This window comes from Epinephelus fuscoguttatus, linkage group LG1 (genome assembly GCF_011397635.1).
Source record: "Epinephelus fuscoguttatus linkage group LG1, E.fuscoguttatus.final_Chr_v1".
NCBI classification, from domain to species: domain Eukaryota; kingdom Metazoa; phylum Chordata; class Actinopteri; order Perciformes; family Serranidae; genus Epinephelus; species Epinephelus fuscoguttatus.
In genome coordinates, this window is record NC_064752.1 from 35,569,774 (window position 1) to 35,585,436 (window position 15,663).

At 44.7% G+C, this 15,663-nt stretch overlaps 1 protein-coding gene across 1 annotated transcript in view; it reads left to right on the forward strand.

The window, feature by feature from the left end:
• The first annotated feature begins 1,703 nt into the window (after positions 1-1,703).
• Positions 1,704-15,663, forward strand: part of LOC125886244 (calmodulin-binding transcription activator 1-like) — a 55,978-nt gene continuing 42,018 nt past the window's right edge. The window contains exons 1-3 of the mRNA XM_049572283.1: positions 1,704-1,822; positions 4,002-4,097; positions 9,178-9,281. Of these exons, the coding sequence (XP_049428240.1) occupies positions 1,798-1,822; positions 4,002-4,097; positions 9,178-9,281 (225 nt within the window). The 5' untranslated portion in view covers positions 1,704-1,797. The remainder of the gene's footprint in view (positions 1,823-4,001; positions 4,098-9,177; positions 9,282-15,663) is intronic.

Here is a 15,663-nt window from a genome sequence, read left to right on the forward strand (position 1 = left end):
TTACAAAAAATGAAGAAACCAATAGAAACAATCTGAAGATTTTATTCAAACAAGAACCAGAAAACATGAACATTTAGTATAATATCTGCATATTTTTTTAAACTAAACAACATTTCTAAGCAATTCATCAGTGGGAATGTGTAATTACTTTTGCCATTGACCATTCAAAAATAACAATAACAGTATAAACACTATTTTTAATCTTTCAAAGAATCTTTCAAGAGCTGTGTGGAAACCAACCTCTGTAGCCAATAAACCCTGGTCTCCTCTAATGTCCACCACCACTACTCAAAACAAGAATTTAGTTTAATATTTTTGTTCATGTTACACTGTAGTTTCTATTTAAAATGTGTATCTACCAGCCCTAATGCTGCATTGTAGGCTACAGCTTTGTGGTTTATGAAATAACATTTGCCTTGCACGCTTGTGTATGCAGCATCTCTCCTTACATTGGACAGTGACACGGGGTTTTGAAGGTTTAAATTAGGCTTAAATCGATCATTTTCTGGCTACGCATCTAATACATATTCCTTATTGTTATTCATCCTGCTTGAACTCTGTCTATGCCAAGAGCCTTGTGTGCCTGTGCACTTGGAGGCTATACGCAAAGCATACGTAGCTGCAGACGAACCATTCGAAAGCTTAGTTTTCCGTGAAGCGTGTCTACGGAGAGGATTTTCTCTGTCAAACACAAGGCTTTGGTGCAAAGGCGATATTCAACCCCGAGGCACAGAGTGACAGTGTGGGTTTGAAGCAAGAACATAACGGTCCCGGTTATACCCCACTATTTAGAAAGGATAGCCGAGTATAAAACGGTAGAATGAAATATCAGTAAGGATGCTGTGAGAGGCTCGTTAAGAGAAAACTTAACTTCCCGTAAGAATATAACCGCAAAGATACAGCCATTTCCTGCTCGAGACAAAACAGGCATCGAGGGGAGACGGAGGGCATGTTTTTCATTTCATCCTATAAGTTTTCCCCTGACCTATCATCACTTCAGTTCAATGACACGGCTCAGAGAGAGCAGGTAGTGAGTGCGCACAGCCTGTGTAGGCGCGCGTGGAGCTGTCCTTTCAGCACCGCGAGCTTCAGCACCACGGCGAGTGACAGCACCCGCCAACCCATCGACAAACCTACACCGCGCACCCGAGTCTCTGTCAGGCGTCATTTAGATTCAAGAGGGGTTCATAATTTATGGCGAGACACGACCTTACATCGCATTTTGTCAACAGTCCACTGGATTTGCATGTGGAGAAACGAGCGCGCGCGTTCGTATGCGTGTGTATATGTGTGTGTAATATATACGTGTGTGCAGGCCTACGGTTGTGTGTGAGAGTGTGAAGAAGACGATGATGAGCATGATGATGATGCTGTGGGAGGCTGTCAAGGTGTCCTCGAATACAGACGTCGTTCAGTGACGTGAGAGAGGAAAGAGGAGAGAGAGAGAACGAGGAAGAGTGCGCGTGAACGTCAGGGGGGGAGGGGGCGGGGCCAAGCGGGGAACAAACGGAGGGATGGAGAGTTCCGCGAGTCACCATCACGGATCCCCGCCGTCAATCCTCACCGCCTGGACCAATGGTATCGCTGAACGCGGCAGGCTCGCCCCCCCACCCCTTCTTCTCAGCCCCGCCCCCCTCCTTGAGCTGTCCTCTCTGTGCACGCGCGTGGTCCCCCCCTCCCCCCCTCCCTCCCTCCCCCCACCACCACCACCACCTCCACCACCACTAGGTCGAGTCGAGGAGGAGGAGGAGGAGGAAGAGGAGGAGGAGGAGGGATGAGGCGCGCGGCGGAGGGGAAATGGCTGCCGAAAACAAGCCGGAAGGTAAGCGAGAAATAACGGTTTTTATTTGAGGTGGCAGAGTCCCGCTATTCGGGGTTCAGTCGAGGCGATGGAGGGACGGAGGCATAGAGGGGGAGAGAGAGATAACGGCAGGGCTTTCCCTTTCTTCCAGCCCGTCCCGAAAACACGGACGCTGGTGCTGAACCAGCGACTGTGTGGAGCACGGTTAACCGACAGCAAATAAATAACGGAAGGAGAGTTGTCCCGTCGGTAGGCTCTGAGTGAGCCGGGATAGGGTAGCTTTTCACCGTCCAGCGCTTGCCAGCGTTTCCTCCGAGCAGCTGGTTTATGAGTGCTTTTGAAGCGTTTAGCATAAAAGGGATGGGGATGAGAGAGGATGAGAGTGGTTCACGCTGAAGGAATTCAGATGCTTTCTGTGCGTGTGTGTGTGCGCGCGTGCGTGAGTGTGTGTGTTTATCTGTCTCTGTATCTCTCCTTAAACATTAAATAGACCATTGAATCCTAGATTTCCTTCCCTGACATGCACACAATCTCCCAGACCAGCTGTGCGTTTATTTAGTCACAATCCAATGTGTATGTGTGTGTGTGTACGTGTGTGTGTGTGTGTGTGTGTGTGTGTGTGTGTGTGTGTGTGTGTGTGCGTGTTTATGTTTGTGTTCATTTGATGTGTGCTTATGGTTGCTAAGGCAGTGAAGGTGAGAATCTGGCTGCATTTGGGGAGGAGGAGGAAGAGGAGGAGGAGAAGGAGGAGGAGGAGGAGGGGTGTATATGTGTGTCAGTTTTAGGTCATATGTATGAATGTAGTTTACATTTTTACTCCCTCAGCTAAACTCTTCGGGGTCATTATCATCACACACACACAGCCACCGCTTCATTCAGACTGCTCTGACTGTTATTCATCCTTTTATGAATTATTTAAGAGATGACCAAAATCACCATGGCAATATTATCTCCGTCTCAACTCATAGGTTAATGAAATCTTTATTTCTTACTCAGTGTGTTTGACATTTGTTTATAAACACCCCCTGGTTGTTAGTCTGCTCTGAGTATCGCTTTCATTTTCTTGCCTGTTCAAAGTACTGATATCACACATCCCTGTTAAGCCGAAAAAACACAACAGCTGAGTGTGTTGTCAAGGATGAAACGCAGTTCCTCAGCAACTTAGGAGCTAAAATGACATACAGCGCATCAGTTTTATTATCAGGCTACTCTTAATTGATTCCTCTGATCTCCTCCTCAGCAAAGTGATACTGAAAATGACAGGAAGAGTCTTTAACCCTCTCTCCACTAGGGAGCAATGATGAGCAAGATTTCTCTAACGGGCAATTTTTGGACAAGTTGAGCCACACAAGAAGTATCATACATATGAGAAACACATTTCCAGGCATTCAGCACTTAAAGTCAGACACACATACATAGAAGCGTGCAGGCAAGCGTGCGGAGTGCAGCCAGAGGCAAAGGGAAGGCCGTGGGTTGAGAGTCCCGTTGCGTGAAAAGACTAGAACTGTAGATGAGACAGATGGCCCATGGGCAGATCAGCAGGCACTGTACCACATAAATATAAAACCATCCCCCTGCCCATACTGTACTGTACCTACACACACACGCAAACAGACTCACGCATTCACAGTATGAGAGGTTTTTTTTTTTTTTGTCCACTGCCCCCTCGGTGTTATGTGTAGAGGAGATGTAATAATTTACGAGCCTCGACCGTGCTGAATGGAAGCCAAATGAATCGCAGGGGCGACGAAGGCAGGAGACAGCCATCCACTCTCTCCATAACCTGGCAGATGTGCGTGGCGCTGATCAGCAGAGTACACCAGTGGGCATGAGAACAACATCCACCATATAGCCTGGAAGACCATCTCCCTCTGCGCTGGTTGGTCTACTTTGTATCATAGCAACAGTGGTCAGGGAAACAGAGAAATGATGAGAGAGAAGAGAAACTAAAGCTGGGTACAAGTTAGTCACACACATGGAGGCAGTGTATCTACTGTGGCCAATCGATCAGGGGACACAATGGATGCAAGTTAGTGGATCAGAAAATGGATCAGCCCACATGCATATCACATGGAGTTTTGTTTCTGGGCTTTAGAGGAGGAAGAATGAGGTGAGGTGTGCGATGGCCAAGAGAACCAAAGTCTGGAGCGTCTCCTAAATATGTCTATGTCTCTTTCTCGCTCTTATTCTCTCTTTGCAGGACTGAAGAAGATAAGAAATCCAGAGCGAATGGTCAGGATTGCCGTCGGTTACACAGGACACACCCCTCCCAAGAGTGACGACACCGACGCCAACAGTAAGAGACGCGCAAACACTCTTCACACTGTTTGTGCGCGCGCGCACATTTGTCTGTAGCACAGGGTGACTCTGGGAGCAAGTATAAAAGCCTTCTGGCAGAATGATGTGATGCGGGAACTGAGGTCTCCTTCTCATCTGCTCTGTAACAGATCACACTTACACATACATACACACACACGCTCACACTCACACGTACACAAAACAAACACACAGCGTGTCTCTGCACTGAGACGTCATTCCAATTCAGCTCTGTTACACATCATGTTTATTCATGCATGCCAGTACAGTATTAGCGGGCACACACTCACACACACACACAATAAACACCGCTGCACATAGCCATAGAGAAGGCAGGGCTTACTTTGGCTATCAGTAGTTTATTGTCACACCTAATCTGTACACATGGCATTATGTATCTATAATCCTCAATGGGCCTGGTTAAACTAGAAGTGAGATGGAGTGTGTAATCTGGGGTCGCTGCATGGTCGTGTATGCATGCGTTTGTGTCCTGGACATGTGTGTGATTGCTGTGGCGTGTTAGGGGGACTATAAAGGCAATGATTGCTTTGATTGGTTATTGATTTCTGAGGACATGACGCAGATGCATGTCTCTGCCTCGGTGTATATGTGTGTGTATGTTAGGGGGACAAATTGGAGGGAAACAAACAGATGTGAGGAGGAGCAGACAGACACGCTGCTTAGTGAGGTGGAGGTGGAGGCGGGGGTTATGGGTATAGAGGGGTAGGTATGTGGAAACGCCACACACACACACAACCCAACCCCTTTTTCATTTTCCAAAAGGAGCAGATGGCCTCGTACCTGCACCAGACCCTCTTATTTTGTTAAGAGGGATGTGAGCAAACGAGACTGTCGCAAAACAGCAAATAAAGAATTAAGAGAAAATCTGAAAAACAATAGAATAGAGTAGAATAGAATAGAACAGAGAGTTCTGTTTGGGATGGCTGTTTAATATGAGCTGAGACTTCCTGAGCCTATCCCTGTCTCCTATCTGTTCTCACGTCCCAGCTGGAGGATTACTGGAGGAAAAGTTTATCAGCAGAATGATAAAATTAGCATGCACGCCCATCTCTCTATCCTCCCCCTCCTCCCCACCCCTCCGCCCCCTGCTCTCCCTCTTTCTCTCGTCTCTCCCTCCCTCTTCCTGCACTCTCACTCATCCCATGCTATGCTCCCCCCTTTCTTCTCCCTGCCCTGGCTCTCCCTCCTGCCCTCCCACCCTCCCTCCCATCCCTCTATCTAGCTGCCTGTGCAATGAGCCTTTCTTTCTGTCACATTAATTTCATCCCGAAAAGGGGGAAAATGTGAAAATTTCCCCTGACGCCTCCTAATATCAGTAGGGGGAGAGTTAAGAGTTGCATTTGGAGCGTTTTTCTCTCTCTTTACTGAGGAGAGTTTTATAATTAACTGACAGCCATCTCACAAGGGCATTGGCTTGTTTCTGTGTTAAATATGGAGATGACAGTTTTATGAGGTAAAATATTCATCAGTCGGAGGCCGCTCTTCTGTGTGATTCCAGTCTAAATTATGGCATTTGATAGGCAACCAAAGCAGTGTTTCACTTTGGTCGAACATTTTCACTTTTTAGCACGCATACCTCTATATGGCTTAATGAGCCAGCAGTTCCACATTAGCATGCAGGCTTTGTCACTCTTTTGGACTCTTTTTTACTAGATTAGCAAGTGAGTGATCTATGTACAGCCAGAAATGTGTGGTGTACTGCTGAGGGACTCACATGAAGCAATGCAGGTATTGAAGCGGTTTTATTATTTCAAATATAAATGTGAATGGTGCTGAATTTACATATTTAGATGTGTTTTCCCCCGTGTCCCAGGATGGTTCATTTTCCTGGGCAGCCAGAAACAGAAGAGAAGTTTTTGCCCCATGTCACACCACAGTATAGCTCCGCTGAGAGCCATTTGGAACAGATGGAAAAGACGATTGCGACAGTAACCAGGCTGAATTTTTTAAAGCAGGGACGCATTCGCTGGTTCAGGATTGTTGGAAATACAAGATACAACCCTTTGGGGTGTAAAAGCTCATCAGCATTCAACAAATCTGCAAAGTTGGTCTTCCATTCCTCGTCAGCGGGGAGAGTAAATGTGAGGATAGGTTAAGATGACGGTCGTGTCCATGAAGGTGCGCTTTGAAAGGGATTTCGGTACCAAGGTCACTGGTGAAAAAACGCTACTCTGGGACAAATACTGTGATGTCTGTTCTTTGATCGGCAGGCACTGTGTGTGTATGTGTGCGTCTGTTTGCATGTATGAGCGTGTGCATGTGTGTGTGTGTGCGCGCACGCGGGTGTTTGTGTGTGTGTGCCTACGCATGTGCAACGGGCTTGTTTGATGTGGTGGTTCTGGTACATTTCAAAGGCGAGGCTCTGATGAGAATTCTTCAGAACAGCAGGGGGAGGGGAGGGGGATATAGCCAGGAGGGGTGGGGTTTAAACGCTGATTGGCATTCATAGCAGAGAGGCTGGAGTGCTGCTAAAAAAGAAATTAGGCTTTAACTAAGCTGCACCATTCAGCTGTTTAACTAAGCTGCTGCACCGTTCAGCTGTTTGAAATTTTGTCTTCTCAGGCCTTCTATTAATAAATGCATAATTGATTAGGGTGAGCATACGTGCCTGAACACACTTCCTACTGACACAAACACACACATGCTCAGACACCTACATGAGCACACACACATAGACCCCACTCCTGTCCTGCTACAGCGCTCATCTCTCCTTGCCTTTTTGTGTTACCTTGTTCCATCTCTTGTCCTTGCAAGATTCTTACTTTCTAAATCTTTCGCTAAGTTTCTTTTTTCTTCATTAACTGTCTCTCTGGCTCATTGTCTCCCTGCCTCTCTCTGTCTCCCGCTCTGACCCTCCCACCCCACCTATCTCTCTTTTTCTCTCGCTCTGTCGTCTGCCCTCAGGTAGAGTATAATTCCTATCTTCCCAGGGGAGTCATGAATGGACGCCCTCTACTCAAATGCTTATCAATAACCTTTGAGTGCTTGCTCTCTTTGACTTCTGAGCGGCACACCCGTTGGGCACACACTCACAAACAGGCGCGCACACACACACACACACACACACACACACACACCAGGGGCTCTATCTTTTTGCGGACGCTATGCGCTGGTGAAGTAGTACTTTCCTGAGGCGCAGTGGGATTTTTTTCCTCACCTGCACCTATTCAGTATTTTGGTGATTCTCCACGCTCCGCAGTGGGAGGAGATGCACAGCAGGGGCAGTTACACTGGTAATCCAGCAACACCATATAGCTTTGGTAGTGGGGACATTCTGGTCTCTCAAAAAATGACACAAGCCTGTATTATTCATGTTTTGCTTGCCTGGTTTGTTATACATTCTTACACCAGTAATCACATCGCATTATACTGGAAAAAAAAAGAATAAGCTGCATTTTTGTCGTTGTCAACAAATCCCACGAAAAGACCAGCATCAACAATGTGTTGGTTTGTTTCTCAATTCTTAAATGCTTCCCTGTCCTGTTTGTGCCTTAAAGACTTAAATCTTTAAACATGGGACACAAATATTTTCTTACATATTTTAAAAAAAATGCTTAACACTTTCCCAAAACAGCTACAGCAAACAGGAGTAAGTAGTGCATTTATTGGGGACTATTTTGAGCTGCGGATTTGGTGCTCTACTGAGTATTTACAGCAGCAGGACGGTGTTTGTAGGATTGACTCAAAATAAACTGCTGCATGTTCATGGTAATGAAGGAACGAGTCACCCAGTGCAGCAGTGTAGCTCACTGATGTGAAAAACTAACAGTTTTTGGACAACAATGGAGGTTTATGGCACAGAGGAATAAGCTGTATTAGGCTTTGGCTACACAGGCAATACTTGTTAGCAGGATCAATTCATTGTTGATTTGGGGTCTTTTTATGGGATTTGTTAAATAAGAAAAAAATAGAATATCACCAGACTTCCCTTAAGACGGTAATGCCAAGGAGCTAAAGGTTAAAAACTGATTTTTACTAGCGTTATATCACCTGTGGTTAGCATTTGGATCATTGTGATTCTTAATAAAATAGTGCATCATTACACACAGAAAATGTGGAGCTTCCAGCACTTTCAGCATGTCCAGAAACATGATTTAAACTTCAAACTAAACATCGCCTGCCTGCGGCAACATTTAGGCTGCTGTGTATCTGCACTTGTGACTCTCCAGCTCCCATACAAGAATATTAGTTTCCTCTCAGGAGGAGCTAGTCTGGAGTCTCTACTCCATTACCAAACTGTCTGTATAACACTGTGGGGAGAGCATTGCTTTTAAAGGGGATAAGAGATGCCCATGTGATTGGCTATGATTGTTACCAACCCCAAATGCACCGATAATGTATGATAATGGATTCTTCTTAATCCAAATCTGTTTCCGGGTAGGCCCCAGGTGCGCTGTGCACCTCCACCTGCTATCCAAAAATAAGTGCACTGCCACTCCCTCTACGCACTGCACACTTAACTGTTGTTTGTACACCGTGCCTTGATTGCCAACTTATCAAACTTACTGTGAATCAACCATAAGTGAATAAGATATGATAAGACACACTTGTATAAATATGATGTGGAAATATTAAACAGTAGTTGGTGTGCAATTTGCTGTCTTCATCCTATTTCACTGAGCTGCATTCTTTCATCAGTTAGACACGTATTGAGCTATTCAAAGTATAAGCCTGACATCTCTTCACTGCTATGCCAAAAAAAAATTTCAGCTATTTTTCGGTTCAATCAGAAATCCCAGGAACTTATCACAAATCAAGTATTGGACAGACCAAAATTAATTAAATCTTGTGTCTTTCATAGGACCGAACAAATCTTTGTGCAAATACCATTGCCTAAGGTCACATCCAGACATTAAAATGCTACACAACAAAAGTTTGTTATGATTTTATTCCTCCAGATCCCAGAGATACTGCTTTTTGGTATTCTCCTCACACGATGTCTCTGTGTCTGATGAGAAATTTCTCTCCTCTTCCTACTCATCCCTCATTTATCTTCCTTTATCTTCCTCCTCCTCCCCCGACCCCCCCTCCCGCTCCAGATGAGCCAGGCCAGTTGAAGATCTACCTTCCAAAGAAGCTGCTAGAGTGTCTACCCAAATGTTCCTCTCTGCCCAAGGAGCGCCATCGCTGGAACACCAACGAGGTGAGACGCTCAAGAGGGAAATATCGGTGGCAGTAAGATGAACTCTGTGTTTTTTTGCTGGTGACTCATCATAATGTCACATTGAGAGATGAAGAGGAGGTAAACAAACACAATGGCAGGTTTTCATTATGGGACCCTAAAACTGTGACACTAGGAAATAAAAACAAACCCCCCCAAAAAAAGAAGCAGCAACCCGAGCTCACAGCCAAAAATCCCTGTGACTATACATTCCATTTGGTGTGTTGCTGTCTATTTCACTTTGTAATCCAAACAACTCTGGGTTGGAGCGTAAGAATCAGGGGCTCCTGGGTCTAAAACTATATACGGCTTAGAGGCTGAGAAACGAGAAACGAGGCTACAGATTGAATGTTTCCACTGCTGAGTACCGCTGGGTTCAAAAACCCTATGGTCAGTAGGATAAAGATTGTTATCTGAACCTAACATTGTTGCTATGCAACCATAGAAAGCTGTTAAATGTGTGGCACATTTCTGCTCATAGTTTCTTTTTTTCTGCTTTGTGTTATGTGTGAAAATGATGCTCTAGTTATATTGTGTAATGTTGTCCTACAAAACAAAAAATGAAGGGAAAAAATGAAAAGCTGTCTGAGAGGTATAAACAAAAGCAGTGACCATGCACCCAGAGGATTTGATCATAAAAGTGAGTTAAGTTAAAGTAACTCAAGGGCTTTTGCTCTTCACTGTAGTCAACATTAACTACATTTTAGAACTTTTAGTATGCTTCGACTGTTGATGATTTCACACAAACTCATGGCTACCACTCATTAATGTAGGGCTGAGTTTGCTTTGCTCTGGGCCAAAATTAGCATCATATTTGCAGCATGAACAATAGATAACTTAAACTGCGCTGCTGGCTAAGTGGTACAATGTAAAATGAGGCCAAATTAGGTTGGGACAACTCTTTACTCATGGCCAAAGATAACCCTGAGCTAAACATTTTGGGTGTGAAAAGCTTTTCAGAGTTGCATGTTGTTCCAGACTTAAGCTGTTAGCTTAGGGAAGTGTTTGATGGGTGGAAATGGATGCAGGCATTTATCGTCAATAGCTCCTTGTTTATGCATTGCACAGCTCACCACTGGTGGTTTGCTCCATCCATTGTGATGTTGTTGGCCTCTGCTGAGACATTTTCTCCATGTGCAGGCTGTGCACTCCATTATGGATGTGTGTTTGTGTGTTTGTGTTATTGATTACCAAGTCCAGCATTATTATGCAATGCAAAGCTGATTTGGCCTGTGGTTTTTCTCTCAGGAAAGTCATTACATTTTTCATGCAATCCATCTCAATGAAGGTCATACTGGGAGTTAAGCACGGCGCCTACTGAATAGTGTGCTCACATGAATAGGCAGTGTGTGCGTGTGTGTGTGTGTGTGTGTGTGTGTATGTACGGTTGAGAACAACGTGACCGCTGCCGGTTAGGGACTTCCACACATCAGCCTAACCAAGAGCAATTGTGCACAAGGCGCAGGGTGGACTACACCAAAGCACCTTGTTGCTGCCCCTGCTCCTGCCCTCTCCCTCTTTCGCTCCATCAGTCTCCCCTCCAACTTACCATCTAGTCCTCTCTATCTTTATCTTTCATTTCCTCCCCCCCCCTCTCTTTCTCTCTCTGATGAGGAGGTACAGGCTCAGTTCAGAGGGAGGTTGGGTGTCCCTCAGCGGATTCCTTCAAAGCTCCTCTTCCACCCAGGCATAAAGTTTCCTGCATACTTAAACACTCCATTGTGTCTGCTACTCCTCTTGCTTGGCGCTTTCATAGGGGGAGCCGTGCGTATGCTCGCTGTGTGTCTAGTGCATGTATGTTTTTCAGTCTATGTATGTGTTTCTGCCTGCATGTGTGAGTGTGTCTGTGTTAGAATGTGCGCAGCTCCAGATTATTGTGGTCGATTATTTTGAAGCTGCTGCAACAAAAAGAATTGATTTATTTTTCTGCGTGTGTTGATTTTTATCTGTCTGTTTTGCAGACATTGCAAGTAGTAGTTTTCCTCAGCAACATATTGGAAATTGGAATCATCGTTGGTCATCAAATTTAAGACACATGTGGGCTCTATACATCCACCATAGATTGTGGCGTAACATGATTTTAGTACGTGGGTTTTCCAGGCCAATCAGCTGTTGTCAAGTCAACTGTCAAATTTGAAGCTTTCAATATATTTATTCAGTCGCATCCCCTCAATGTGTGTGTGTGTTTGTTTTCAAATATAATATCGTTCTGGTCTAGATGTTGCTCATGAAGTGTGGTGATGTGTTATCGACAAATGGTGTGTTGAAAACGCCCAGTAATTATTCGGTATGTAGACACACTTTTGTGTCTGTGTTTGGGTGTGCGTGTATATTTGTGCCTTTGTGGGGTTTCATAGAATTCTTCATTTCCATGCGCTTATGCATAAGAAAATCAAAAATTGGTTTTGTGTTTCCTCATCCTCACTCTTGTCTGCATGTAGAATTAGGATTATCCTTAGTGCGCGTGTGTGTTTGTGTGTGGTGTGTGTGTGTGTGTGTGTGTGTGTGTGTGTATGAATAAGAAGAGAGTGTGATAGATAAAGAGATTACCATTCTCTGTTTGGATGAGAATGCCTCTGATTAAGTCGGACCCAATCTTTACAAGTCTTCATCAGATATGTCCTTATTTTCACCTTTTTCTTGGCACGCATATGTCTGAGCAAGTGTGTGTGTGTGTGAGTATCCGTGTGCGTGTGTGTGCGTTTGTTTTCTTGCCCGTGTGCGCGATTGCATACGATCCTCTGATCTCTGTTTTGTCACGCATGGCTCCCCCCGACACCTTGGCCTCCCACGAGCACTGAGCTGTGACCCCATACATTTTTACCCCATCCACTTCTCCTCCTCCTTCTCCACCTCCTCCTCTCTGTCCTTTCCTCTCTTCCTTCCCTCTCTTCCTCCTTCCCTCTCTCTCTCTCTCTCTCTCTCTCTCTTTTGTGTATCTACTGATGTGTGAAATTATTCTGGGATGGAGGGATGGATTCCTCCCTGAAGGGCTGAGCGGAGGCGTGAGCCTTTTGTTCAATAATAGATTGGGGGTGTATGTGTATCTGTCCATGGTAATAGACTATAGACTAGTTTTAGATAACAAACCACACTCAGGTGGACAGACTGATGGTAGAGCCTGTTTTATCCACCCATCGGGAATGACTTGTTTGGTTTCAGCAAATTCTATGGAGCACTGAAATAAGGAGGCTATCAAACTTTTTCAAATGTAGACAAAAGCAAACTTTAGAGTCTGGTCCATGGTCTCAAGCTCATGAAAAGATATGATTACTCTTGCGGGGACCCCCGACATCCTGACTCATATTTCAAGAAGCCAGACTGAGTGGAATGCCGAGTATTCGAAAGCTTAAATCTAACCTAGGAAAAGTGCACTCACACACTATGCGGCTGTGCACGTCATTGCGTGATCAAATGTGCATTTTAAAGGCTTGTACTTCAGAGCAGCCCCCCCACTATGATTCAAATGATGCAACTGTCAAACGGGTCGGTACAGACTTCAGTTCATCACACAGTCGACAGCCGTCTGTGCCACAATGCCTCTGCATGTGAGGCTGCTCCACATGTCGCTCAACTGTACGGGTGCAGAAACCATCGTTAGAAGAGGGCTTTATTCTGGTATTAATGATATGAAATAATATGATATGAAACATGCAGTGTTTCATTGTAGAACTCCGCTCTCGTCATGCAGTGATGTATTTGGTGGCTGTGTGGTGCGAAGGCAGCTAGTTGACAGTTCACACACGCTCATGTCTGGCTGTGCCGCTGCATGACACTAACATGATTGCTTGAATGAGAAGCAGATCAAAAAGCATATACATTTTAGACCACTGCCCCATCTGCCTCCTGTGCATGTGCATCAAGGGTAGGTGTTGCCATGGTAACAGATTGGGTGCGTGTGTGTTCCTGTTAATGGTATGATCAATGTTGCATGTTTGACACCAACACTGTTAGTGATTGTTCAGTACATCGAAGGTGATAAGAGAGACTTCACATAGTCAGTGCGTCTGCTTGCGATGCCAAACATGTGCGACGGCCCCCAAAAAATTGGTGAAGGACAAAAGCTCTTAATCTCAGGTAAAAATGTCAGGAACCCACTCACAGTCACCTGCACGTGCTGTGGTGTCTCAGCTTGTGTGAACTCCAAACAAAGCTCTGTGTGCATGCGTCTCTGTCTGTGAGTTTGCCTGAGTGTGTGTGTGTGTGCATTTGTAATTTATTATTCATGTCATTATTGTTGTTTGTGAGCCATTAAATAGATACGTTGAATTAAATATGCATGCATGGTTGTATTCCTGTTTCTTCATAGAGATATTTCCCATTTTCTCCCTGAGGCAGGAGAAGTGTCTGGAAAAGTTGCACAGGAGGGATGGCGTTAAATGTCAGTTACCAGACCACATGAAAAAATACTATGGATCCATTATGGAAACCCAGAGCAATACAGTTAGCAGACAGCCAGTTGCGGGCCTCTGTGCTCCATTTATACTGTGGTGAAGGGTGCCCTTGATTTATGAATTTGATGTGTGAATTGCTAATGTCCAGCTAACGCTGGCATGGGACCGGGAGAGGCTGACACTCTCCATTTTGTCTGCTGTGTCAGAACAAAGACAAAAGTAACACGCCTTTGGAAACTTAACGCAAGTTTCATTTTTAAAATGGAATGGGTTTGCCATTCATGCATTTGTTAGATAACGTGTTCGCGAGAGACTTGGTGTATCCGTGTCAGTGTGTGTGTGTCCCAGAGCCTGCCTATGGCTGTAACCTCTCCAGTTGACATTGAGCTCTGCGCTGTTGCCGTTTACCAGAGTAAAGCATGGTTTAATGAGGGGGCAAAGATGCCAACACACACTCTCATACACTCACACATGCTCACACATGCTTGCACGCATGTATATACACACACAGACATGCACGCACACAATACCAAAGGGGTGTTTCACAGCTCCTTGTGTTTGATTCCTATTCTTTTATTTTTAATCATTCCTCTGTCTTTTGGGTTGAGAGATATTTTATGTTTGGAGAGCGCCAAGTTATAATCACTAATTAGTCCTCCAGGCTCTCTCTCTCTCCCTCCCTCCCTCCTTTTCTCCTCCTCTTTGTCTATCTCTCCATCTCTCTGAGCCAAGCATAGCCCAATTAACACCCAACGTCATTTTGTGTCTGTTGTGACTTCCATTTCCGCTTGAACTCCAGACGCTCCATACTGTCCTGCTGACCAAACTGGCAATATGAACCAAATGTGCAGCAATGCAAAGAATTAATTAGATTCGTTCTATTCATGAATGTAATTTCCATGTCGATACATGTAATTATCCAGCAAGCTTTTCATTTGCAAATCGGGCTGTACATGGGAAATTGGACATGTGCAGAGATGCCTCGCAGATTGTTGGGATCAGTATTTCAGTGGATTTCAGTCATGCAGATATTTCACCATACACAAGTTCACAAAGGGGCTGAGATTAACCAGGTTTTACAAGTCTAGTCAGGAAAAGCCAGGTGTCTGAGGTAAGAGTTAGTATCTGCCCTCCTCTCCTCTCCTCTCCTCTCCTCTCCTCTCCTCCTACCCAACTGGAAGCCCCACATTTTCCTCCTGTTCTATTTTCTTCATGCTGCACAGACCCACTATTTATCTTGCCCACTATAATTTGACACAAAATATTGTTAACTGGAGACACAGAAATATATTAAACAGTGGGAATGTGTGACTGTGAGTGTGGGGGTACTGTGTATGTGCCTGAGTTCGTTTTTGTGTGTGCCTGCACGCGTGTGTGTTTGAGTGTGTCTTTGTGTTTTAACTTCCAACCAAAAACGAAGTGAATGACCAGCAGTGTCTGCTGTAATAAGAAGCCAGGCTGTGCAGTGGAGACAATACTTTTTGTGTCCTTAAACGTCCCCACATAGAACCTCTGTAATATCTGAGTCCTGTGTAAATTAGATTTAATTCATTTGAGACAGATAAAGCATTAAAATGTGTATGTGTGTGCATGTGCACGCACACACAGAAGGTCCTTGTGCTCCTATTTTGAGCGCTTGTACTGCGTGTGTAGAGCTTTGTCTGGATAACTTTATTTAACTTTGATAACTTTCTGCTCCTCGGGCTTTAGGAGTCAAATATATTTAACAACATCATAAGGCAATTTTGCATGTTTACATCCCCAAATAACAGTAAGATGTCAACAAAACATCTCACCGTAAATCAAGCACCACAGGTGCTGGAACCCTATTGATTTTGATGAAGTTTTGCTTTAGCGTATTCGTTTTCTGACTTATTAATATCTGGAGCTTAGAGACTTATAAAAGAATATGCCTAGTTCAGGATTTCTGAAACCAATATATATTTCATACTCGCTGCTCATGTTTTCGA